The sequence below is a fragment of the Lonchura striata genome, chromosome 1A (genome assembly GCF_050655825.1).
Source record: "Lonchura striata isolate lonStrDom1 chromosome 1A, ASM5065582v1, whole genome shotgun sequence".
NCBI classification, from domain to species: domain Eukaryota; kingdom Metazoa; phylum Chordata; class Aves; order Passeriformes; family Estrildidae; genus Lonchura; species Lonchura striata.
Window position 1 is genome coordinate 28507746 of NC_140741.1, and position 27566 is coordinate 28535311.

Consider the following 27566-nt stretch of genomic DNA (forward strand, 5'->3'; position numbering starts at 1 on the left):
CTCTGCGCTGGAGCAGCCTCTTCTGGACTGCTGGGGGCAGTTTTTGGGCACCTCAATGTAGAAAAGGACTATTAGAGAGCATCTAAAGGAGGGCAGCAAAGATGGTGAAGGACCTTGAGGAGAAGCTGTGTGAGGCAGCTGAGGTCACTTGGTCTCTTCAGCCTGGGGGAGACTGAGGGGAGACCTCACTGCAGTTACAACTTCCTCATGAGGGGAAAAGGAGGGGCAGACACTGATCTCCTCTCTGTGGTGGGCAGTGACAGGACCCAAGGGAGTGGCCTGAAGCTGTGTCAGGGGAGGTTGATGTTGGATATTAGAAAAAGTTTCTTCCCCCCAGAGTGTGGCTGGGTACTGGAACAGGCTCCCCAGGGAAGCAGTCACAGCACCAACCTGACAGAGTCTATAAATGTTTGGGTTAATCTTTCAGGAAAATGGTGTGACTCTTGCAGATGGTGCTGTGCAGGGCCAGGAGTTGGACTTGATCATCCTTGAGGGTCCTTTCTAAGTCATCTTACTCTGTGATTCTGTGAAGGTGAAAAGCTGATTCTCCTGAGATCAACCTAAGTCTAGAGGAAGAGATTAAATAGCCCACAAATCATCTTAGCCTGACCTTAGCTGCTTGCTGCTGTAATGTGAACTGCTTATGGATTTTGCTGCCTGTTTTGATATCAATCCTCCTTGCTTTGTGTTTTGACAGATACTATTGAAAAAGAGAACTACTTCTTGGCTAAATACACATTCAGCAATGTAAGTGGCAACATACAAGATACCTACTTACATGGAGGTAGCTGTAATTTAGTGTAACCATTGTAACGTGCTGATATTTATCTTCTAGCTCAGTCTATTAACCAGGTAAGCTATCTAATGCTGTCATTTACAGCTACCTATGAAATAGTCCAACTATGATCCTGCAGTTTTATGTCTGCTTCATTAAGTATCATAGTGACACATGTCATTAATGTCCCTGCTGCAATACAAATCTGAAAAAAACGTATTTTCAACATTTTCTTTCCTTAGTTGCAACTTCTGGGGACAAGGGGCCTTTCTCGTGTTCCACCTAGTGACTTTCAGTCTGATGGGTGGGAGAGAGCTAGATTTCACTCTTCAGAATATTCCAGCAACCTTTTGACTTCAATCACTTAATATTTTTGTTTTGTGGTGCAGAGAGTTATGTAGTCTCAATTCTGTAGCTTGCATTTCCTTGTCTGACAGCACAGACACTGCTCCCATAGTGGGTGTCCTGTGGAGAGATCCAGCATGCTTCTGGCAACCCGCTAGGCTGATCAGATGCTCTGTGCAGCACAGGAACAGATTAGCTCAGGGTCAGTGCACTGATGCCTTTCACACAGTGCTCAGTTCTGTGCAGACATGTCCTGAGAAACACCTGTAGAAAAGCCCAACAGTCAAGGCTTCAATTGAGTAAAATATTGTAAAATGTGTCTACTATAAGCTCATTAAGTATATGATAGTAAGTTGTAGGAGTTATTGTAAAAATAACCTTACCCTGCTTCAATAACTTGTCTCTACAGATTTTATTTAATCTGCAATTCTAGCATTTGGTAATAAATAGGATATTGTATATAGAGTATGGCATGGTTTGTTCCCCAGCTTCCTGAACATGAGCCAGCATGTGCCCAAGTGGCCAAGAAGGCCAAGGGCATCCTGGCTTGTATCAGAAAGATACAGGACTGGGGCAATGACTGTACCTCTGTCCTTGTCACTGGTGAGGCCACACCTCAGAGCCTGTGTTCAGAGAAGGGCAGTGAATCTTGAGGATCTGAAGCTCAAGTCATATGAGGAGCAGCTGAGGGAGCTGGGGGTGTTTGGCCTGGAGTAAAGGAGCCTCAGGGGAGACCTTATTGCTATCCACAACTGCATGAAAGGAGGGTGAACCAGATGGGGGTCAGTCTCTTCTTCCAATAAGTGATAGGGCCAGAGGCCTCAGGTTGCACCAGGGGAGGATTAGATTCAATATTAGGAAAAATTTATTCACTGAAAGGGTTATCAAGCCCTGGGACAAGCTGCTCAGAGAAGTGGTGAAGTCACCATCCCTGGAGGTATTTAAAAGATGTGTAGATGTGGCCCTTAGGGACATGGTTTTCTGGTGGACTTGGCTGTGCTAGGTTAATAGTTGAACTTGATAACTTTAAAGATATTTTCCAGCCTAAATGATTATGTGATTTTCATGCCATGTATTCCTAAAAGTCCAAAAGTAATCCACAGAAGATAGTCAAAATGATAAAATCATGTTAACCCCTATTGTGATACTACTCTTAGAAGGTCTGTCTTCCAGAAGCAAGAGCAATCCAGGGTAGGACAGTGGGCTTTACTAGGTAGCCTGGTATGTTCGTGAGATATTTTCCTGGAACTAACACCACATGGGTTGACTTCAAGTATTATTTTAACTTACTTTGTTCTTGATTTACCAAGAAAAAAATATTCCTTCTTTTTCAGAAAAAAAAAAAAAAAAGGGTACTTCAACAGCAAAAAGGAAGAAAAATCACTTTGGTTTTCTGTAGTCTGTGTATAGTAATTTATTGCAGTAAGTCTACAGAAAAACAATATTCAGTTTTATATTAAATTTTGAACCGTGCAAATTAGATTGTTGCTTCTCTAGCGCTTCCATATGTAATTGCTCATATTTGACTTCAGCCTGTAAATCCATGACTGAATTCCCTATCTGCATTCCAGTAATCTTTAATGTCGAGTTTTTATTATGTGTTTATAAAGGAAAACAGTCAATCTTAAATAGCAACAGGGAAAATGGTATCTGCTGAAGAGTCCTGTCTTGGGCCCCTGAGCTTGAGAGCTGAGTTCAGCATTACACTGTGCTTCCTGGGTGTGTGGCCGCCTGAGCTGGCTGTCCTGAGACAGCAGTAAAACACCGTAGGGAGGTGCTCTCTCTAAACTGAGCTTCCCTCTGTTCTGGAGCTCTGCCAGAGGGAATAAGACACCACATGTAATAGGTACCCCAAAAACCTCTTTGGTGGCTTTTGCAGGCTTCTCTCAGTTTGCTAAATAATAGCCAACATTCCTTATTTAGGCAGTTTAAATCAGTGTGCTGGGGCTTAGCACTTATTTTTAGTGTGGATGTCTGAAATAAGCACTCTAAGCACAGCCCTAAGTTACATACACTGTGATCTAGCTCCTGCTCCCCTCCTACAATGCACTACTGAAATAACATAAGGTAATTTATGCAAAAGGTTCCATCATGGGTTTCTCCTTGGCATATTTTTAAAAAGTCATGATTGCATAGCCATCCATCATTTCCTGAGCAGTGTAATTCATCTTTATTTCCTCAACAACTTTGATCACATAACAAATGTGATGATTCCTCTTCATTGCATGTATGGGAAATTACTGTCTCTGGTGATCCAAATGAATTAGCTTCATGACTTTGCATGTCCTCTTGGTACACCCCTAAATATGTAGTAAATAAAAAGAGCAGCAAACAAAGCTCTGTGGACATATTTAGTCTCCTTAAACCGGGGACATATATAACAGGGATTTCTAGCAGGAGATGTGGTACATAAAATCAGGGCAGAACATCGAGCAGCTTCTGTTTGTGGAAGATACTAGTGTTTTAAAGCAGCTAGTTTTGGATGTTAACTAAATCTGTCTTAAGGTCACTAATTGAATCTCTGTATGTGGATTTTGGCTTTTCATATGCCACTGTACTCTGCAACGGGTACAAGAACAACATTGACTAAAAGTAGAAAAACATATCTTCTTGGACATGCTTTTCTATTCATAATCCAGTTAATGCTGTAAATGTGATTTATGTTCTTAGTTTATAATCACACATGAAACCTTTCTTACGTACAAATTTATATGACTGTTGTTTTTTCCTTTATGACTTCAATATCTACATTGGAAGACATTGTGTATGTTCAATGACAAGGATGAAATCTTGTAAATGTGCAGCAAGTCACCTCTAAAGAGCTGTCATGGTCCTAAAGTTTTCTCTGTGTATTTTTCCAGAGAAGCCTGAAGACAGAAATAGTTAAAAATGGCTACCCTGGAGCTGAAACTCTGAAGTACAACAAAATTACCATTCTTGGCCTGAAACGGAGACCTCAAGCTGTGTCTCTGAATGGAAGATCCATCCGTGGAGATGCTGTGTCTTATGAGATCAGTGGGGTAAGACCTGAACTGAGAGTTTAAGAAAAAACTTAGAGAAAGAAAGTCTCATGCCCTAAGGAATTGTACAGTGACTGCAGCAGGGATGTTAGAAGGGTACATCTTGGCCAAGCTTATGATGACAATGGGCATAGGGAAGGTTATTTTTATCACACTTGCATCCTCTGCTGGGAAGTGCAGAGGTTCCCAGCATCCACAACTCCCAGTGTCCATGCAGGATTGCAGTCGGGAGTAGCCTCTCTGGCTGCCTGGCAATTTTCAGGTTGGTGTTTGGATGATTTTGCAGTACTTTTGTCTGGATTTGATTTTTCCCTGTATTTGAAGAAAAGGCAAATTATTCAAGAAGTGGAAATCCAGCTCCCTAAGCAGTGGTACAGAACTGTTTCTGATGAAAGATGAGAATATTAGATACCTTGAAGAAGTGATTTAAGTAAGCACAGACTGTTAATGTTAATGTGAATTTAAAGAGGTGTGAATGGATTTTGGGCATTTTAAGAGATTATTAATTCCGGAACCTAAAGATAAAACTGGTGAAGTACTGCAAAATGGAAATTATGTGAGTAGCCCAAAATACATAAAATTTAACACTGACCAGGAAGAGAGCAGGACAGATATTGTATTTAGAATTTAATATTTGATTCATGTAATTAATTAATTTTAAACCATTCCTGAATTTCTAAAAGGGCTGTTGGATTGGATGCAGCAGTAGGAAGATGCATACTGGCATCAAGTTAGTCTCACCTACCAGATATGTTAAAGAAAGCATGAAGGTCTAAACTCTAGTTTCACTTCTTAACCTCTGTTTTGAACTGGTTTGTTGGTTTTTTTACATTAACATAATTCATTATTTTGTGTCTCTTTTTTCCACAGAAGCTGGTTTTGCGGATTTCTGCTCCACTTACTCAGGAGCTCAACCTTAAGTTATACTAGAATGGTCAGAACACACTGACTTAATTTAGAATCCTTAGCCCTTTGATTTATCCCACTTTGATTTTAATGTAAAAAAAAAAAATTAGTCATTAAAACATTGCATGCGAACTTGGTGACTGATGACTGATTTTTTAAATGTAGTATTTCTAACTCCATATTCCTCAAAGAAAATTTTCAATAGTGGTTAGTGAGTATTAACATAAACTGATGTGTGTTCAAAGTAGCACAGAAGAAATGATCCTGAAAATTCTGTCTCACCACAAATGGAGATAATATTTGGAAATGGTCTCAATGGGACCATTTTCTATACAACATACACTGGGTTTTTTCCAAAGCTATGGTAGGGAAAAAACAAGGAACAACCAATTAATTTCCATAGCCCAATACATAACCTTCCATTAATATAATATGCAATGCCTATAATATAGAATCTAATAAATATTAGTATAATATTATTTTAATTCTTATATCATCATATCTGAACATCAGCCCATTGTCTCAGACTACCAGATATGCAACTATAGTAATTGCTCACTTTTTCTCTCCATTCTGAATTGAGATTGCAGCCTGGACTTGTCTTTGTCAAAGTGAGTTGGGTCTTGTGGAGAAGCCTTAAGACTTGGGTCTCTCCAGAGCCTTTGCTGGTTGCAGTAAGGTTTGATGTGAGATATGTTTGCTCTGCACAGCGCAGAGAAAGCAACTTGCACATCAGCTTTTTTGTGGGAAGAAGCTGGAGAAAATAAGATACTACAAAAGGTATCTGAAGGTAGCTGAAGGTGGTGAGAAAGGGCTGAGGAAGAGCAGAATACGGGCAGTGGGGTGAAGGAGGACAAGGTGACAAGTAAACTGAACATCTTCATTGCCCTAGAATAGAGCACGTGACTACAGTCCTTGATGAAATAAACACTTGAAAAGTGTGCCACTCTGAGTCCATGGACTCTGCAAATGGAGGTCCTTGTGCAGAGGAATGATGTTAGCAGGGTTTGTGAGAGCTGTGTATTTGGGACAGAGGAAAGAAGGAGAACCTCTGTTGGAGCAGACAGCATCAGCAGGCAGCCAGACGGAGCAGTGCTTGCTGCACAAACCTGAGGAGCAGCAGAGGCCCAGATGATGTGTCTGCACTGTGTCTCATGGCTCTGGTCTAGAGATCCCAGAGCAGGGCAGCCAGCAGGGGCTCCAGCAGCACAGGAGATGCTGGTCCAGAGGCTGCTGGCCAGGCATTGCCTTGGGCTTGGCCACACTGCCAGTTATCCTCTCGTGGTGGCTGTGAGAGCCCTGTGCCTGCTCACCCCGAGCATGTTGCAGACATAAAGAGAGAACACTGCTTGCTTCACGGCTTGACAGTGTGGGATGGACGGGGACCAATAAGGCAGACCACTTCTGTGCAGAATCCAGTCTCCTCCATGTGTCTTTGCAAACATGGCATCAAAGAGGTACCTGCTCTTAGTTTTCCTCCAAATGTGAGGATGTTACTTCCTCACCATGGCAAAAGAGCAAAGAGAGTGAGCAAAAAAAACAATGTATTAGAAAAAGCAAATTTGTTAACACCCCGGCCTGGACTGGGAAACACAATTTGGTTGGTTTGTGAGCAGGGCTCTTTTTGGTTCAGTGTGTTTCTCTCTAATCTGCCTTACAGTGTGGATAGAAGCAGGATTGGGAGAGGGGAGGTGTTGAATTTGCTGAAAAATGGTGAAAAAGTAGACTGGTGTGGGAACTGGAGATGTGGCTGGAGAGCAATGGAGATGTTGGAGATGGCACTTCTCTAAAGAGTTCCTTGATAGACAAACATGGGAAGTCAGCCAGTGCTCACAAGTTTTCCATGAAATCAGTGACTAAGCTGGTACTTGCAGATATATCTTAATAAAATAAGTGCAGAAAAATACAATGCTACCAGCATCAATATGCTGTTAAAGCTTGTATTACAACCTGGATTTTATTCCTTTCTTGTTATTTTGTGCCTTGTACTTTCAGTAAACACAACAGGAAATCACTAGTCAGTAATATATTTGCCTTGGGCCCTGATTTCACATATTTATTTCATAAATGTAAGCAAGACAGCCTGTTGTGGTTTGACATGGAAAAGAATTTTCTCGGGAAGAAGAGAGTCAAACCAGTCGGTGGTCAGGGTTGGATATTGACATTTGGGGTGACAACTGAAGGCTGGACATGCTTCTGAGAACACAGAGGCATTAAAAGAACTTTCTCTTGTTAGTTCTAGTCAGAGTGCAGGGCAGACTCTCTCTTGCTCAGCCCGTGGTTATGTGGGGGAGGGGAGTCATGTGGGCCAGGCTGAAGTAGGCCAAAAAGTAGAGGAGCTGGAACCATCTCCGGCTTCCTACACATAGAAGGGTAGAGGAAATCAAAGATGTTTGCGCTCCCCCCTCCAGAGTCTCTCTGGAGAGAGAGAGAAAGAGACAGCAACGGTGCAGGAAAGGAGAAGGGGGGGTGGGGGCAGGAGGTGCCCAGCGTGAGAGCTGTAAGTCTAGGTAAAGATCCTGGCCACCGGCCGTCCTGGGAATTTGAGACATTTAACCCCTTCTTAGGTGATAAAAGCTTTGTGAAATATTACTCCTCCTCAATTTAAAAGAGAAGAAAAGAGACAGTCTGAGACCTGAGATGTTAGAAAGAGAAATTCTAGGTGGGAAGAGATGATAGAGTGGCTTTTAGCTAGACTTTTCTTGTTAACCATAAACGGAACCAATTTCTCCTCCAAGAGAGACTGCATTTTAAGAAGATACATGGTAAGCCAAAAGACCTGCTTCAGTGACTACCAGCACAAGAGTAAAGTGAACAGAGTTGATGAAGGTGTAGTGATGCCCTCTGTCTTCAGAAAGACGATGATCTCTGTTCTTGAGACCCTCGGACCCAGGGGAGGAAGAAAATGAAGAAGACTGTAGTCCCAAAAATGAGAAACTGAACTGTTATTTTTCCTTTAGTCCTTAGCAAAGCATCCTTAAAAAAACAAAACAACCCTATGAGCAGTCTGTCCCTACATAGTAGTGAGAGCACTGTGCATAGAAAGGAGAGTGTCACACTGGCAGGTTTTCTCTAAGTGGTGCCATGTGTGACATGCAAACACAAGAGGTGGCAATTGTGTTTCTTGGGGGGTCTGTGGCACAGGGGAGACTCCTCTCTCCCTTAATAGACTGAATACTGATTATCTGAAGGGTGAGAACCTGATTAAGAGTGCAAGTTGTGTCTCACTGTAGTTTGTTAGACTTGGGGGGTGGGGGAGGAAGAATGTTTTGGAAAGTTTTCCTTTTGCTTTTAATGTGTGTTTTTCTTGCTTTTTCCTTTTATAGTAGTAGTAGTTTAATAAAGTTTTTCCTTTATTATTAAGCCTAAGCCTTCTCTGCTCTGTTTCTGATCGCATCTCACATCATTCATTTGGGAGGTTGCATTTTCATAGGGGTGCTAGCATTGTACCAGTATCAAACCATAACACAGCCTTTGGTCAGCATTTGTAACAGGGGCATCAAAGAAAAGCCTAGTTTGTGTGGCCATGTGTGTGTATCTGGCTATTTATCCTCTCTGGCATTGAGGTGCAGGTGTGATTTTGGATAATTTACACTTTTTTGAAGTTCTGTTTACACTGCTTGTTTCTTCCCATTCAAAAAATTTCTTTTTTCTTTTTGTAAAAAGGATAACAACTTCAACAAAAAATTCTGATCACCTGTTAAAAGTGGTATGAGGTAAACTCAAGAATCTACAGACAAATATTTTACTGTCTTTTAAGGTCAAATCGGATTAAAGAATGAACTTCCCCAAGTGTTGGTGGTTGGTGTGGATTATATTTATTACAGATTTTCAGTGGAGTGAGAACTTCTCAGCTGGGATTTAAAAGCATTGGTAGTCAGCTGCTTTGTCCATCCTGCCTTTGTCAGCCATACAACTCACCAGCTGAGTTCCTCAGAATCTGAAGGAGTTGAAATGTAAAGGGAAAAACCTAACTTTGAGAAGCAAGAGACCTTATAAATAATAGGGAAAGCTGGACAGGAGAAACACAGATCAAACCAATATGGTTATTCATGCGTTCTCTTCTTTGGGTTTCACCCCACCCAAAGAGTGGGGTGGCTGGCCCACTTCCTGTTGTCCTTCATTCTGCCTGGCAGCTGGCCGAGTCACTTCCACTGCCTATGCACAAAGTTCTGCTGCTTGCGAGCAGCTGACTCCCGCCGCTGCCTCCACCTCCATTTGTGTGATCACCTCCTGTGCTGAAGATCTGACTGGAGCCTTTTGCCCTTGCATTGCGTGCATATTATAAACACCAAAAAACTTCTCGACCTGAGATGGCTTCTGCACTTCTATCTTTTCTGCAACAGACCCTTCAAACGCCTGAATCACAGCCCCCGCTGCTTTTTTCTTGGCGGACATACTTTGCAAGGTACGTAAAACTTTCTTCCAAACTGCCCCGAATTCAAGTTTTTTATCTTTTCTGCCCTCAATGTCAGAATCCTAAAGCAGTTGCCCTATTTCATGCCACTCGGTCTAGCTAAACATGAGCGAGGGCTTCTGCAATTTGCCCTTGTTTCTGGCCCACAGGGCCAAGTGTTCAAATTCAGTCTCTTTTATCTTTTCCTGTCTCTTGGAGAGAAAATGCAAAAGAAGCCGCTCTGCTGCTTCCAAATTGCTGTTTAATTTCAGTCTCTTTGCATGTGTCTTACCTTCCAACCAGTGCAGGGCACTCCTTAGCTTTCACTCGACACTGCGGCGACACCGCTCCAGCTCCCTGCTCCGTCTGCATTCACCTTCGCCACATGGGCTATGTGTGAATTGCGGAGTTTTCCATGGTGTGCTCTGGTGTTTCCTGATTCAAAGCAAGTGATCTGGAAACCTTTCTCCCATTGCGACCTGCACGATTTGGAGTTTGGAATCTTAAATGCTCTGGCATTCTGATTCCCGTCGCAATAATAGTGATTTGGGATCTGTGTCTCCTGTCGCATCTTTTCACGCGATTTGGAGAAAGTTCCCCATCGCCATAGGTACAATTTGGGAACTCATCGGAGTCTTCTGGGTCCCTGTTCGGGCGCCAGATAAAACAAAGGGCCTCGTGATAATCAGGAGCTGGACAGGACCAACATAGATCTGAACCAATGTGGTTAATCATATGTTCTCCCTTTATTGTTTATAAGATGGCAGTTTATATACACAGTTTACAATTGTGAGAACACTCTCATTGGCAAGAAAACATTGTTTCCCTTTGTCTTAAGGTGGCTAAAGTTTCACACTGCAGACCTATACTAATTCACACCCAGAAAGCCCAGTGCTCTGTGCTTACACCTTAACATAATTTCTAACTGCGCCACAGACTAATTCCTAACTGCACCATAGGCTTCAAAGGCCTCACCGAGGCCCACATCTGAGGCCTAGGCTGGGGTAGCTCAACCTTCATTCCAAATATAAATCGTGTCCTCTCTCTTTCATAAATTCTGCTACAAACAAACTATACTCAAAATATATCTTGCAATCAAACTTCTTCAAAAATGACTATATATTCCCTCATGGCTATGCTAATTATATCATTATTAAAAAGATACACCAAAACTATAAATAATTAAAGACATGAAGTTAATATTTAAAGTGTAATATTAATTGGTACTGAATTATCTGTTAAATTCAAGAGGGTTAATTTGTTCATTGATCATTTCAGTTCTGTTGAGTTCCTTTAAGGATGAATCTGGCCTAGGGTGTTAAAATACAATATGTTTAAGAATCAGTCTAATCCTTCTCTTAATCATGCAAAGTAAAGTTAATTTACCATTTTAAAAGCAACTGAACTAGCTACTTTAAATTTTTGTGTGTTTATTGTTAATTTTTAAATCAAACACATAGATATGAAACAAGGAATCACTATTCAAATAAAAAATAGTTTTCTTATTTCAAGGAGTTTAGTGTTTATCTCGGAAGAACATTCAGAATCAAAGTCTATGTGACAGTTTTAAAATTGGCCATTTACTTTTTATTTAAATTTGTTTTAGAATTCTTTGGTGGTTTGCTTCCTTTTTTATTTATTTTTCTCACTAGAAAAAAAAAATATTGATGTGTTTATGAAGTTACTTTCTTGGCTGGGACAAATGCTGGTTATGCTGGCAGCAAGCCAGCATCTTTTCTTGCAGAATAACTTGAAGACAACTGTGCTATGGTTACCTAAATAGTGGAATAATTTTCATAGAATTCTTGCTACTGTGGCTCTGGAAAGTATGCTGATGGTATCTGGAAATTGCCACAAACTAATTAGTTCTTTATTTTTGAAGATGAATGTTTATTTCACAGTCAAATAAATAATGTGTATGAAGTCATTTTAAGAAAACAAATACTGCTTTTATCAGGTTGCAAAACCCTTCTGTCCTGATTTAGGGCAAATTTGGGGAGAAGCCTCTGAATGGGGTCCCTCTAGAAAGCAAATTCAAGTAGCCCCTCCCGCAAATGGTTTGGGAAAAATATTTCCTTGGAGAAAAGTGGGAAAAAACTGTTTATTTAAGAAGCAAAGCATTCACAAGCATAAAAAATGAAATTATATTAAACAATAACACCTCTCACTGTCCTGAAGAGATGGCAAACTCAGAGTCCTTTCCGTGGGCTGTAGCTCGGCTCACTCAGTCTCTTCTCAGCCCCTCCTGCGCTGGAAATGCCCCAGCCCAGGCCTGGGTGGGCCCCGGGTGTGAGCTCCCAGAGCTCTTCTGGGTGTCCAGTCCAGAGCAGGTCTGATCAGCTCCCAGAAACAAAAGCCACTGCCCAGGGAACTTCTCTGGCTCAGCCAGCTAAAACCTGGCTAAAAGCAAAGGAGAGCTCTGTCCCGCTGTCTGTCCATGCTGCAGACAGCTCAGTCCAAGAGCAGGAACGTGGAGGAGCGAGTGCAGCTCCTGAAAACAAACTGCGCGCTGCTTCTCCCCGCCTCGCTCTCAGAACCAGCCTTGCAGGTGCAGGACTTAAAATCCAGCATAAACAGTACAGATGATACAAGTATCATAAAGTCACCCTAAGACACCTTCTAAAAGAAGAGGAAATGAAGGATTCTCGTTTACCACAGATACAGAATTAGAAGTCCTGATGCTCATCAACACAGCCTAGTCCATGGTGCCAATATAGTTTAATTTTTCGTATTCTGTTCAGTAACAGAATCGAATTTACCTCCCATTTGAGAAATACTGTGCAATCTTTAGTGGTATTTTAAAACTGAAAATAAGTAATGGATTTGAGTAATCTGTGGATATGAGTTGGTACATTGAGCTAGCGGAATGTGATGTGAGAAAATGGCAATCTTGTACTTTGTACTTCTCACACAGGCAAAGCAAGGGTGCAATGAACCCTCTGAGCTCAGCAAATGTTAAGTGTGAGCTTTACACCTCACTTAAGAGGCAGACAGCTGCTGCCCAACAACACAGTTATGAATTCAAGCATACGGTTAAATGCATTCCCGAATTATTGCCACAGTTGTTCTGGAAGATACTCAAACTCATTACATTATTTGGGCTGGAAATTTTCAGCCTCATTAAAACCTTAATTGCTTGAATGTTGCCATGAAATGAGAAAAATCTGATGGACAGTGTTCCCAAAAGACAATCCACATGCTGTTAAATGTTTGTTTAAGTGATTTTAATTGAATGGAAAATGATATAAAATTAAAATTCATAAATGAAGGAATACATCAGGATGAAAAAAGAATAAATATTCTGACAAAATTCACTTTCCTATCTGTGGTTCTTTTCTGTTTTCCTGAAAGGAAAAGAAGAAACTCTCAAGTTCTTACTTCTTCTCTTGATATTTTAGTGACTTGCTAAATGTCAGTACTGTAAGTCACACTGCCTTTTTGATAGTTCATTAATAATGCAAAATTAACCTATATCATAAATTAGTGTTTGGTAACTAGGATGGCAACTGTCATTATAAAATGCAATCAAAATAAATGCTGTATAGTTGGAAAATTTAATTCATAGTTATAAATGAGTCATGAGTGATTAAAATCAGCTTCTCTGGCAGTTTGTATTGTCACTTTGGAGCTTGCTTCTGGTAAATTGGAAGACAAAGAAGACAATGTCCTGCAGTAATTGTGTTTCTTCAAAATATGTTGTGTACAAGGACCTCCCTTTTGCTGCAGAGATCTCCCAGCTGTGTAGGAAATATCCAGGCCTGCTGAGGGTCAGAGCAACCCAGATCACTGCACAGCTCCTCTCCTGAGAGAAATCTGGTGTCTGGTTGCACTCTGGGAAAAATCTATGGGCTCTGTAGTACCCAACCATCCTGAAGCTCAGAATTTTGCATTTTATCTAAAATGATTAACTTTCTTTGAGTAGCTGAAGATAAAGCCCCTTCTGCTAGAGGCCTTGCCTGGAGGTGAAACCCGAAGTGTTTAATGGATCAAAGTCTGCTTTGTCAGACTGAGCATATGACCTTGAAGCTCCTATTGAGGACTAATGATTGGTAATTATGGGAGTGGAGGTGTTTAATGATATTCCTGTTATTTGTTAAGCAGTGTCCTGGTTTGTAAGATAAGCTTGTATTCTATTTGCCATCTGTTGGAGGTTGGGCAGGTTTGTTATCTCTTCCAAGAACAATGGTTTGCTCCGAAGAGGTAATGGTTTGTTAATGGGCCATTGAATGACTCACTGCAGGCCTGGTAACATAACACCATCCCATTGTGAGATGCTCCACCCAGAGGGGGAAGCCAAGCACTCTTTTATTGTATAAAAAAGGTACCTTTTGGGGGACAGAGCAGCTCTCTCTTTGCGGGATTGCCAGAGAAGCAGCTCCTTTGGCAGGACTTCCGAGAGAAGCGGCTGGAGCGCGGTGAGGTGGCGGCGGCGGAGCTCGGAGGCGGCCCCGGTGCAGAGGAAGACCGGCCCCACTGCCACCAGATCTTCAGAGAAAAACTATACCCTTCTAAAGATCACCACTTCAGCTGCAATTCATCAGCCACTGCAAGAGGAGCAGCTGTCATTTCAACTGGACTGCTACCAACACCCCGAATCCTCAGGTTGTGGACTTTATCACTAGTTTTGTTTGTATCAATTGCATTTGCCTTTTTAAATTGTTATTTAGTTCCTCCTAGTAAAGAATTGTTACTCCCATTCCCATATCTTTGCCTGAGAGCCTTTTAATTTAAAAATCCTGGTAATTCGGAGGGAGGGGGTTTACCTTCTCCATTGCACAGGAGGCTTTTGCCCTCATTCACAGACTCCTGTCTCGTCAAACCAAGACAAGCACTTATTGCTGCTTGAGTCCTTGGAGGTGGAGGCATAAAATCAATTGCAAAAGCCAAATCAACATCACAGATAGTACTGGTAAGATCTGTTACCCACTCAGAAAGTCTTTCAGCCGGGAAACAGAATGTTTTATATCCTCATGATTTCACAGATCTTTCCAGGCACAATTCCCCCTCTTTCCACAACCATTATGTGGGAGAGGCTTATGCTTTCTGGCTCTGTGTCTAACAGTGAGTTATCAAATATGACAGAAAGTCTAAAGGAACCACAAAGTTTTTCCTCTGTGAAAATAGAACCATGCACTCTTTGTGCCCAGAGGGCATTTGTCAGTTTCTTCCACAAAACAAGTACAATCTTGGGGAAAAAATAATCAAGAAGTCAATAAAGTAAATCAAATGCAGCCTTCAAAATTAATTTGGGACAGAGCTTCACTGTAAGCCTGACTGCATGAAAAATAGTACATGGAGGGGCCTGGCAACATGTTGGGATTTCACTGATCTTTTAAGGAATACAGAAACACCCACAACTTTTTTTTTTTTTCAAAATGAGGAAGCCATAGAAATGGTATGAGAACATATAGTGACAGGTTTTCTGAAATTCCACTATCTTGGCTTACACTGAGAAATTTGTGAAAGAAACTGTTAAAGCAATTGACAGAAAAGTTTGGGTTTGCTTCTTGGTGGCTAATTAGAATATGTAGTGTTACCCTGACTTCACAGGGATCCTTCTGGGAAGATGAAATGATAAGTGAACCAGATATATCATCCAGAGTATTTATTTATGTAAGTTCAAGTGTGTAACTATTGACAAGCAGGGGATCCAACACTTATCCAGATTAGTCCAGGTCATCCCCCTCACTGTGTACACATTGGTCTGAATATTTACAGGTAGGTAGGTAATAGATAAGCAATTGGTGCTTGACATCTGTGTTGGAGTCTACTCACAAAGATTAAATCTGTGTCTATTTTGGCAGAGTTACTGATTTCTTTCACACCTAAAATGGCATGACCCAATATCTCCTTGATGTTATCAGGAAATACAGAAAGTCATGTGCATGAGTACTGAAGCCTCCACCCGGGTATGGAGGAGGATGTAGCAGTTTGGGCATTGCTGCTGTTGGGTTCAGAAATGCTGTCATGACTTTTTTCTTAAAATAACTGAATTTGACTTTAGTTGCCGTGAAGGAAATAACTGGATAACACACCTTTAAATTGTGGAGGCTATGTGCTAATTTCTACTGTATTAGCCAAATTCACAAAGCAACTGTTACATATGAAGACTTGACCTCCCAAGGTGTATTGCTAATGGTGGCATTGATTTTATGAATATTCTGGAAGCATGCTGAGGGAAAAGATATGGGTCAAGATTAGGCAGAGAAAAAAACTATGAAACATATTATTCCTAAAAGATTTGTAACAAACATATATTTTCCGCAAACCAGCTGGTATTTCTTAGAAATATGGAAGGCCTAGAAGTGATTGGACATGGAAGGGAAGGAAAAAATACTTCTAATCATCAAGAGTCCAAGAGCATGGGAAGAAGAGCATGAAGTAGAAGAGCAAGAAGAAGAGGAGGAAGAAGAAGAAGCATGAAGAGCATGAAGAGCAAGAAGTAGATTCTCCTCTACCTCTTCTGAGACTAAAATACTTTCCTGAATTGTTCAGCTGATCTTGTGACAAACATCTTGAGGTTTCATTTTGTGGCTGTCTAATCTTACGTTCATTGGAAAGAACATAGTTCTTTAGAATTTTTTTAGATTAATTGCATGCAGACAATCTTTTTCTTCATGCAGACAATCTATCCTTTCTGCCATAGTAAACACCTCATTTAGCAGTACCCGGAATTATCTGCTACCATGAGCCAGTCATAAACTGCCTTTCTAGAAAAAAAAAGCATCTAATCAGTTTTCTTTGTCCTTTAAAATGAAACCTGAACTTCTGAACTTTAATCTGATTTTGTTAACAGTTAAAAGCCTGCACTAAAAATACTTCCAAGTCACATTTTCAGAACATGAGTTCCACCCTACTTGCTTCACTCTGAGAGACAGAAAAAGTGCTCAGTAGATTTAAAATTCCTCTGTTCGTAGATGTAGAGACCTTACTATGCAGTACTAGGTGTAATATGTGAAATGGATTCCATTACAGCTCCTGAATGACTCTGAGAATGTTTCAGCTGAAAAACAGTTTGGTTTTTTTTCTTCAAAAAGTGTTCTTTAGCTTTTAGTCATCTAGTAGCTTATTTATAGTCAGCATTAGCCTCTCAAGACAGCACTGGTCCTACACTCATCCCTTCACATTACTGTGCAGACAAAGACTGTAGTGAACTAAATTTCTTTTTGTTTTTTTGTTTGGGTTTTGTGGTTTGGCTTTTTAAAGGAATTTCAGCTATAGGCTTACTGGTTTGGCTGCCTGCAGACACACCTAGAATACTTGTGAAGGTACGTGGCTTCTGGCTGTACTGAGAACCTTAGACAGATTGGTTTAAGAGGAAGTACTTTAGAGATATCTGATGAGAAATTGCTCTGTGCTTAACAAATTGTGCTGGACAAGAGAATGCAAATAAAGAAATGAAATATCAGGTGATAACTTTCTAAAAAAAAAAAAAAAAGAGACAGAAGATTGGAACTGGGATGTGGTCAGAAGTTTCTGAATAAAATATCCATAGTATCTTCCTTGAGTTTCTGCCACTGGAGTTGTTTCAGATGTGTGCTGTGCACAGGGAGTACATCTCCTGTACATAAGATCGTGTTACTGTCGTCTGCATTCCCGCTGCTGTTCCTTCTGTTTGCTATGAGCTAACCAGGTGCTGGCATTCAGGTTCTCTTATCACTATTTTGATGTACTGCCTGAGATCAAACATTGAACTTGAATTACAGTAACAAGAATCATGAAATGAAATTAAAATTGAATGTATTTTGAGAATGTTTGTGGCTTTGGATTTAATTTTTTTTTTCAAATAAACACATTAAGCTCTTTATTGCTATATATAAAACTCTCAACAGACAGAGGAGTAGAGGAATTCAGTACATGATTCTGGGCTTCAGTATATGATTTTCAGGGACTTTGACCTGTCCTACATATTGTGTAGCTACAGACATGGCATTTAATTTGCCTGTGCCTTAACTTCCCACCTGTGACATGGGAATGGGAGCACTCCTATCTCTCTTCAAAGTGCTGTGATGAGAAATATATATTGGGGACTACTTAGATGCCATAATAATGGATGCAAATTAAACACATTGCATATAAGATGATGGAGTAATCGTGATTACTGTCAATTACTATGAACAGATTCAGTGCAATTGGATTGATGGTCTTGGAAAAGAAGGAATGGGTCTGCGCAGGTGTGAGAGAGCGAAGCCCCGTTTGTCAGCGTGCCGGGCACACAGCGGCCGAGGCCAGTTCGCCTCCTTTGCCAGCGGAAGGGCTGCGGGCTGTCCGGGGCATCCCCGCGGGGCTCCCTCGCCGCGCCCGCCCCTCGCAGCGCCCCGGCCCGGCGCTCCGGGCCGCTCCGCCGCGCCCCCTGGCGGCAGCGGCCCCGCCGCGACGGCCGTGCCCCGCCGGCCTCGCGCGTTCGCCGCCCGCGGCTTCTGCGGCGGCGGCGCCGGGATCGGCCCCGCCGGGCCCGGCGGCTCGGCCCGCCCGCGCTGGCCCAGCCCCGCTGCGGCTGCTCGGGGCGCGGGGACCCGCGCACCGCTAACGCGGAAGGAGGGGATTCCCCGCGCAGCCCGCGGAACGGGACGGAACGGCGCGGGAGTTTCCGTGAAAGGCCGAGGGGAAGGCACCGGGGAGGTTCCTCGTTCACTAACGCGTGGGGAGGAGATTTCCCGGACAGCCTGCGGGACGGGACGGAGCGGGAGCCCCGTGCAGGGGCCAGGAGGGAAGAGACCGGGGAGGCGCGGAGCGAAATCGCTCGGGACGGCACCCTGGACACGTCTCCCCCGGGGCACTTCCCCGCCCCGCACGCTTCGGGGCGGCGGCGCCGCCGGTGCCGCGTTTCCCCCGCGGGCTCCGCCGCGTCCCCTCGCTGGGGCCGTCGGGCTCCCGCGCCCGGGGCGGGCGCGCGCGGCTCCCGCCGGCGGTGACGTCACGGCCCGCTCCCGGCTCGCCCTCCGGTCGGCGGGCGCATCCCGCGGGTGCGGAGCGGAGCGGAGCGGGGCTCCGCGCCACGGGCGGCAGCGGCGTCGCGCTGTGGAGGCCGGCGGGCGCCGCCTCCTCCCCGCCTCCCTCCGTCCCTCGTTCCCGCCCGCGCCGCTCTGTCCCATGTTCGGGCTGGGGAAGCCGGCGGGGCAGCAGGAGCCGGGCAGAAGCGGTGGGCTTCCGAAGATGGCGTCCGTGGGGGATTTTAACGTTCTCGGCTCCAGCATCCCGGCCACCAAGGTGGAGCTCTCCGTGTCCTGCAGGTACGGCGGCGGCTCGCGGCCCGCCGCCCGCTCGCCCCGCGGCGTCGGAGGGGGCGGACGGGCGGGGGCCCCTCGTCCCGGGCTTGTCCGCGGAGCGGGCGGGAGAAGGCGGCGCGGGACGCGCTCCGCACGCCCGGCGCTGTGCGAGGCGCTCTCGCTCCTGCCCTCGGAGCGTGCGGAGCGCGGGCAGCTGCCGGCGCGTCCTCGGGCAGAGCCGGGCGCAGCCCGGGGCCGGCTGCCAGCCCGCTGCAGCCCGCTGGCCGCGCACCGGCGTGTCCGCCGCAGGCTGCCGCCGGCGGGCCCGGCGCTGAGCACGGCTCCCGCGGCGGCTCCGGGCTCTGCCGAGACGGGCAGCGGCTGCCGCCGCCCCGCATCCTGCCCGCGCCGCCGCCGGGAGCGGGAGCTTCTGGAGCTGTCCCAAGTGCCGTGGTGGGGCCGGAGACCGGAGTAATCCTGTCCCGGCTTCTTCAAGGCTCTCTTGCAAAACTTAGGAGTACGGGCATGTTGTGTCCCTCCGTAATGTCTTACCGTAACGCTGCTGCCGAGAAATTGAGGGAATGCCAACCCATAAGACCAACTGTAGTGTCTGTGGGTTTGTTCCTTTGACGCTTGTTTATCGGTGTTTCAAAAATCCTCTTTTCGCCCGCGATGCAGAGATTTTCTCATTAGACGTCTAAAAAGTAGTTTTATTTGTGCGCTTTTTAATTCACGTCTTCGTTCACATTCCGCGGCTTCCTTAAGTATTTCCTAGTAGTTGCAAAGCGGTGACGCCTTTCACCAGCAGAGTTGGCAGCTTCTAGCGGAAAATTTGAACTGTCCGTGTATTTCCTGACGGGAAATGAGACAGAGTTTCTTCTGCAATGCGTTGCATAATTTTATAATGTAGCTCTACGTTTTATATTGTTGCTGTTTACCGGTACTACTACCACCCTAGGACGGCAGTGCTCTAAACTTAAATTGTCAGACCACTCCCTCTCTTTCCTTAGTAAATAAAGTATGATTTGATGATTTATCAAGTGTGGGTTTCAAAAGAAGGCTGAAGCAGTGAGAGAATAGAGTAAGATTAAACTTTTAATACTGAAACAGTCTCCAGGCTGACGTTTTAACACCCCGTTGTACTTGCTGTCTCTGCAAGGTTCACAAGCACTAATTGTTGTCCAAAGAAGGGTGTGCTGTAATGTGTAAAAGCAATCCAGGACCTTTACTTTTAAGTTTTTCAGATAGCCTGTCACAGTTACGGGTGTCAGAGCATTAATGTTGAATTTGACCCAATTCACTTAGTATAGGAGTTCCTTTATTTCCAGGTATCATTTGTGTAAACCTGCCATGTTTCACAATAATACATCAGATTGTTACATAGAAATGCAGGTACAGAATATAGTCAGTCGATTCTGACCTTACTTGTAGCTAATTTCAGTATATAGTTTACAGCAGCAGTTTCTCTGTAGATGCCATGTCAGTTTTGTTAAAACTTTTTCACTTGTCTTGATGTCAAGTGCAGAAGGATGGGAATTTCCATGGAGATTCTTTTCATCTGTATGTGCTGATTACATTTTTTGATTATAAAATTATGCTTCAGAGCAGAGTATAAAATGAGGGACACTAGGGCAGAGACTATTTGTTAACACATTTGTGATTCATCTGTAAACACATTCATTGGCTAAAGCTTGTGAAATGTGGTGTTAAATGAAGTTGTGAGACTGCAAGAGCAAACTGCAAAATTCAGAGAATGCTGAAAATTCTTTAATAATTAGCAGTTGTGTATTCCTTAATACCTGGAGAGAAATGCTTTTAACAACAGTTTGGGTCATTATGTTTTTTTTCCCTTGGTATTTGAAGGGTTGTAGGACCAATGTGATCACTCATTGACATTGGTTATTTTTGTTGATGTAGTGATGTTTTGTGGGTTTTTTTTTTTTTTTTTCTGTTGTTGTTGTTTTGTTTTCCTTGTAGAATATGAGGGCAGTTCTTCCTGTTTGTACAGGTGGTGTAACAGTGAAGTAGTGCAATCTGTTTGTGACATAAAGTAAATTTGTGAATCTTTTATTTGTTCTGTCTTTCTGTCTGTCTTACTCAGTAAGGATACAGTTTGAATTCATTTAACTCTCAATTCTCTATTGTTTCTTTGTCAGCATTTCCCAATTTGCCTGCATCCTCATACTGCCAGTGTTGCCAAAGTATCCAGATTCAGCACTGTGCAGATGGCATTGCACTACTTGATATTCTCCAAGCCACTGTGGTTTAGCTTCAGGGTCACATCAAGTAGCCTTTAGGAGAAATGCATCTCATGGGATGAGAAATTCTGTGACAACTGTAAAATCCAGAAATGTTTTGGTTGTCAGGCAATGCTCTTTCTGGAATTTCCTTATGACTAAAAGTTTTTTATATCATTCCCATGACTTTTGAATGCCAGCATTAGCTGTAATGTTAAAAATGCCAGAAAGGCAAGAAATTAATTTAATTCTAGCTATTACTACTCAGTGCCTATCAAATAAAAATGTCAGTTCTTTCTCTAAGATGTAGTTTATCAGGAAGCACAAGTCTTTGACTCAAGAGCCAGCTGTGCTATAGCAGAAGAACTTACATATGTATCCCAGAGGATCCTCTGGTGTTGGTAATTGTCCACTATTGTCTGGATCAATTGTTTTAGTCTCCCTCTGCACCCTGTCTCTCCCTTCATCACATGTGCTAAAGGGTATTTAGGGTCTGATGAAAATGTTACTGTCACCTGCCATGCAGTCTTTATTTGTTGCTGCCTGGTATAATTTTGCACAATTGTCATGTGGTGATGGACCAAGACTTGTCTGTACAGTCTGTATGAAAGAGTGGAAATAGGCTGCACTCTATCCTTTTACTCACTGTGTTTGCAGCCCAGAGATTCCTCTTCCTCTACAGGGGTGTTGGCACTGCATGCTGTTTGTAGGTCTGTGTCTAGAGATGACTCTTCTCTTACCAGCTGTGTGTGTAAGCTTAAGGTCTCATGTGAGCTTCAGGTAAGCTTCAGGCCATATGCCTGTCATCCTGTTTTCCCTCTGTTGATGTTTTCCACTGATTCCCATCTAGTTAAGTCTTGGAAAAACTTCATATTCTGTTTCCATTTTCCCTCTGTTAGTACTGTTACTGTGTATTGACCGAAGTAGTTCATCTGATGCTGAGAACCACAAGATTGTGGTTATTACATACCTTGAAGTTTGTGCTCTGAGTGACCACACAAAATTCAGTGTAGTTTAATGGGTTGTCTTGGTTCAAGACAGGAGTCTGTGAAAGAGGGCAAAGCCTCCTGTGCAATGGAGAACGGCAAACCCCCCTCCCTCTGAATTACCAGGATCTTTAAATTAAAAGGCTCTCAGGCAAAGATATGGGAATGGGAGTAACAATTCTTTACTAGGAGAAAACTAGACAACAATTTAAAAAGGCAAATGCAATCGGTACAAACAAAACCAGTGAAAAAGTCCAGAACCTGAGGAGTCGGGGTGCCAGTAGCAGTCCTGCTGGGACGATTGCTCCCCTTGCAGTGATTGATGAACTGCAGCTGCAGTGGTGATCTTTAAAAGGGTATAGTTTTCCTCTGAAGATCTGGTGGCAGTGGGGCCGGTCTTCCTCTGCGCCGGGGTTGCCTCCGAGCTCCGCCGCCGTCGCCTCAGCGCGTTCCGGCTGCTTCGCTGCGAGTGCTGCCGAAGAGAGCTGCTTCTCTGGGAATCCTGGGAAGAGAGAGAGAGCCAGCTGCCTCTCTCCCCAAAAGCTACCCCTTTAAACAATAATAGAGTGCTTGGCTTCCCCCTCTGGGTGGGACCCCTCACAATGGGATGGTGTTACATTTACCAGCCCGGCAGTGAGTCAGTCAATAGTGTATAAACAAACCATTGCCTCTACGGGGCAAAACATTGTCTTTGGGAGAGATAGCAAAACCTGTTCAACAGGTTTGCCTTCAACAGATGGCAAATAGAATACAAGCTTATCTTACAACCCAGGACATGGGTTTAAGTTTTTAATTTATTTGTTGTGAACTGTATAATGATCGATACCTAAGTTTTAGTGTCAACAGTGTAATGCAAGTTAAGATTGTGAAGTATTTAAGTGTCAAAGCTGATGCTTTCTAGTCTGCTGGCAATAGATTAATACAATTCTTCAGACTTTTTCACAATCTGACTGGGCTTATTCTTGCACACATAGGAAGAAGGAGAGACCTTGGATGTAACAGCAGTGATTAATGCTTGCACTCTGACAGAAGCTCGATATTTGCTTGATCACTTCCTTATGATGGGTATCAATAAGGTAATGTGTAAGTGAAATATGTGTGTTCCAGGACTATGACATGTGCCAGGAGCAGATATGTTGTGCTGACCTAAAGACATGACTAATGTGTGTTAAAAAAAGCTAAGCTGGTCAACATTACTGAGTCATGCTGATTCTCATTGTGAAGGCCTTTGAGATCTGTTGTCCTCTTCAACTTACTGCCCGTTTGTCAACCCCAGTAGAGCCTTCTTCAGTGTATTAATTAGCTTATGTTGTTCTTACAAGAGCACTACTTTTTGTAATCAAATAAATCTCTGTGCTTTTCAACAAACTCCTGAAGAGAGCTTGAGATCTTTTTTCAAAAGACTGGCTCAGCCAACTTTGTACAAATATGAACCTCAAAAAATTTTAAGTCACATGTAGATGCATGGCTTGCTTCAGTCTGAGTAGAGCCACAGGGATTCTTCTGAAGGTGTTGGGGAAATATGTTTAGTCTCTTATTTTCAAAATAAGCATTTGGCAGCTTATAACCCTGTGCACACATGTATCATGTGCTCTTGCTGCTGCTTTTCTTCTTGTCTCATTGAGTCAAATGAAAGATTTTAACAATACTGAAACTGTCTTTGGGTCAGCCCCCCTGACCAGTAGTCTGGGATTTCTTTTGCATTCTTGATTCATCACTATGCAGGTAATCCAAAAAGTTTGTGGGAAAAAAAAAGGGTAAAGAAAATTCCCACAATCCCATTGGCTTCTGGAAATTTCAATCTTTTTCATATTTTTCAGCCTTTGGATGTATTTGAATGGATCTTTCAACAGAGTTAATAAGAGAAAAGTGTCTCTGACTCGCGCTGTTAACAATTTCTCTTTATTATGATAAAAAGCTCCATTATGTGAAGTATTCTATAATCTTTTTGTTTAGTAATTATCACGTAGAAAAGCTGAAGGCATACTTTTTTGCAAAATTGGTCATGTCTACTGTCTATTCTATTGTTTGTTTTCACCTGCAGAATGTATCTGTTGATAGGTAGCTTTAGTTCAATCAAAATGTAGTGTGTCAATTTATTGGGCGACACTTGTTACTCAAGCACTAACACTCAAAGTCTGCTGTTGCCCTAGAAGCCTTTGAGGAGATATTTTATACCTTAACTTTTCCATACTGTTTCTTTTGGAATTTGGAAATCACTTTAGAAACCGTTCTGTAAATTTCTTTGTTTGTATTTTCTACAACTAAAAAAAAATTCTCACAAATCCTTGGCTCTTCCAATTGACATGGAAGTTCTCTTAGAATGAATTCTGTCATAAGTTAGACCATAAGATAATGCTTTTTCTCTTCAAGCCAGGTCTTACAAGCTCTCAGAGAAAAGCATTATACCCTTGATAGCTCAGCTACCTCAGGTGGCATAAAATAAGCAGGATGGCTCCTGTGACAGTGTTGGAAACAAAAAGTTTTAATTAAAGGCAAAAATAAAAAAGTTCTTTGCAGAGAAAAGTGGAGTCAGGGCAAGAGGTTCTTGCTCCTGCTAAAAAACACTTCACAAAAGCAATCAACTTATTTTGTTCTCTTCTTTTCTAGGGAGTTGCTTAGGCGGAACGTTTTGGCTTCTATCCTTAAGTTTGAGGTGAAGTCCCCGAGGTCCTATGAGGTGTCTTTTAACCAAATTGAGGAGAGAAACTTCTAGGTTTTTTCCCTTTTTAAGGCGACAAAGGGTAAGTTGTTTACTCTGTCAACAGGGGGCACATTTCTACAGTAAGATCTTTCATTAAAAGCTGAAAGTTCACTGAGTGATGAGTAAGAAAGATTATGGTTCTGTGTCCCACCCTTCCACCTCCCCCCTTTTCCTTGCCATAGAGTACCATAGGTAATAATTTTTTTAAAAGTAATCATTTGGTGAAAGTGGAGGTGTTAATCTTTCAGATGCTTGCTACTCTTAAAAATGGCAAAGACTCTGAATTGCACTTGGGAGTTATATCCCACTTAGCCACTAGATGCATATTTGCAAGGCAGTCTGAGGAATGCAAGTTAAAGGGGAATGCTTAATGAGTCTCTTTAAAAAGTGAAGGAAAGAAAAAGACCCTTTGTTGACACCTGATCTGCAGGATGTGAGAAGGCAGCTGCAATGTGCACATTGTTTAAAAAATGTTGACAATTTTCATTTTGTAAAACAAGGTTGTGATAAAACATTTGTCATTTTTCTTTCTCTTAGGATCTCCAAGCAGCTCAGAAAGAAGCTCAGATCAAAGTTCTTGAGGGACGCCTTAAGCAGACAGAAATTACTAGTGCTACTCAAAACCAACTGCTGTTTTATATGCTAAAAGAAAAAGCTGAATTAAATCCTGAACTTGATGTTTTTCTGGGTCATGCTTTGCAAGGTAGTTTTTCATCTTGTCTTCTGAATAGTCAGCTGCATGTCATGTTTGCCTTTTGTGCATGTTGTACTGGGCATTCTACACTGTTTATTTTCTGAATAGATACTGTATTGTAGCATCTTGTAGTTCACAATTGACATGTGTGTATGCCATTTTTAAGTAGACCCTCTCAGCAGTGAAATGTAGGAAACCAATTTTTTTTTGTATTGAGATTTTTTAAAAATTCAAATAATCTGCTTGTTATTTTTACAATCTGGAATTGTTTTAACTTCTGAATGGGAAACTCAAAAATTCAATCCCTTTAAGTCATCGTATACTAGGGATTTTGGATTGGCATTTTATGTTGTTACGGCATCTATTCTACTTCTTATGAAATGATACTAAGAAAAATTTAGAATATGTTTGGGTACTTTTGTTTTATTTCTTTTTATAAATGGATATTTTTACGAACAAAAGAGCCTTCCTGATTCCTATGGCAATATTGGGACACTGCTGGCTTGAGCTAAGTACTGATATTGAAATGTTAATTAGCTAATTGCTCCTGGGGATCACCTACACCCCCCACCCACACTGCCATTCTAGGACTGAGGTGCAAAATAGAGGAACCAGTGGAATCATGGGAGGGGGTTTTGGGGATGAAAACACCCCTAAATGGGGGGCTGGGCACAGTGGAGGGGGCTGGATGGGTGCGCTGGTTGGGGAAAAGGGAACCACATCCCTAGTTGATGTTTGACCTGTCACCATAGCCTACAGAGGACCAGACTGGACTGGGCTGTGGGAAGCAGGAACAAAAGCAGCTCTTCCTGGTGTTACCATGAGGAAAGGAGAGGGGACAGCTGCTGATCGGGACTTCAGCTACAGACTGCACACCTCTTCACCCTTTGGCTACCAGTGTGCCATGAAGACTTGAGGGACAGACTCTGCTCGCCTCCTCCACCTTCGGCTACTGGAAAAAAGCTACAACAGCGGGGGCAAGCTCTGTCGAGCTCCCTGCCCAGCTGATCTTTTTAATAAAGAGCTGGACATTAATAAAGGCATAAGCCCTGTTCATTTAACTGGGGGCTCGTCCGGGATAGTCACACCTGAAGAGGACCCCCGGACAGCTGGACAGCTCGACCACCTGCTTTGAGGGACCCTTGGGATTTGCTGACTACCTCCGGACCCTAGGATCGGTGTGAGATGAGCAGCACGAAGGATCAATGTGGAGGGGTGACGGATCGGTGTGAAAAACCGGGAGAGTGAGTGAGTGAGTGAGTGAGAGAGATGGGGGCTGGCAGCTCGGACCCCCAAAGGGAGAGGGACCCTCTAGTACCACGTTTTTTGACTCCTGCAAAGGGGCTGTCCGGGAACGGGGGGAAGCGAGTAGAACAGAGGAGTGACTAAGGCGTCTCCCTAGAGGTAAAGTTCCTCCTCTGGGCGTGTGAAGGTTCTCTAGGTGGGCATGTCCCTGGGAGGCAGGACAGGATAACAGGGCAGGTGGGATGTCCCTGACAGGTGGGGCAGGATGTCCTGGCAGGCAGGAGCGACAAGTCCCGCCAGGCAGAGGGCATATCCCCAGCATGCAGGATGGGATAAAAGGGCAGGTGGAATGTCCCTGGCAGGTAGGGCAGGATGTCCCTGACAGGCAAAAACCAAAAATCCCCAGCAGAGCAGGTAGGGGAGATGTCCCTGGAAGACAGGGCAGGATGTCCTTGGCAGAGTAGGTAGGGGCATGTCCTGGCAGGCAATTGGCATGTCCTAGCAGGCAGAGGGCATATCCTGGCAGGCAGGGGGCATGTCCTGGCAGGCAGGCATGAACCTAAGTAAGCAGAAAGCCAAAAAGGCAAGTAAGTAAGCAAATACAGAAGCGGGTAGGAAAGCAAGCAGGCTAAGCCCAATAGGAGAGTTAGGCAGGGTGGGGCTTGGTTGGAGTTTGGGTGTAAGGCTCGGCAGGATGTTCGGCCTTACCTTGGCAGGGAGACCAAGCTTCCTAAGCATAGTAAAAAAGTTGGGCAAAAGGCCAAGTAAGGATTGGGGTGGGACTTAGCAGGGGTCCAAGCCTAGAAAGTCCAGCAAGAAGTCCAAAAACTTAGGCCAAAGAACAAGAGAACAGAAGACAATGGATGTGAATGTGATTAGTGGTTATCCTGGCCAAAAAACAATGTAAAATGTCCAGAGAGTAGTACCAAGAATGCGAGTTTAGTTAAAAGAGATTAAGTTCAGTAAAGAGATTTAAAATACTAAGTTGTGGGAAAGAGCCAGATGAACTTTAGTTGCATATCATTGTATTCCATTTTAGAGAGAGGCAC

The 27566-nt window shown here is 43.2% G+C and overlaps 2 protein-coding genes across 2 annotated transcripts in view; both read left to right on the forward strand.

Moving 5' to 3' along the window:
- The window catches only part of LOC110482105 (sucrase-isomaltase, intestinal), a 54047-nt gene extending 48869 nt beyond the window's left edge, over positions 1–5178 (forward strand). Inside the window, exons 21-23 of the mRNA XM_077783419.2 lie at positions 698–747; positions 3982–4140; positions 5011–5178. Coding sequence (XP_077639545.2) covers positions 698–747; positions 3982–4140; positions 5011–5070 — 269 coding nt within the window. The 3' untranslated portion in view covers positions 5071–5178. The remainder of the gene's footprint in view (positions 1–697; positions 748–3981; positions 4141–5010) is intronic.
- Positions 5179–18361: 13183 nt separating this feature from the next.
- Positions 18362–27566, forward strand: part of LOC144246319 (kinesin-like protein KIF21A) — a 33135-nt gene continuing 23930 nt past the window's right edge. Inside the window, exons 1-5 of the mRNA XM_077783420.2 lie at positions 18362–18675; positions 22849–22950; positions 24485–24618; positions 25116–25281; positions 26025–26516. The gene's annotated coding sequence lies outside the window, so the exon portion shown is untranslated. The remainder of the gene's footprint in view (positions 18676–22848; positions 22951–24484; positions 24619–25115; positions 25282–26024; positions 26517–27566) is intronic.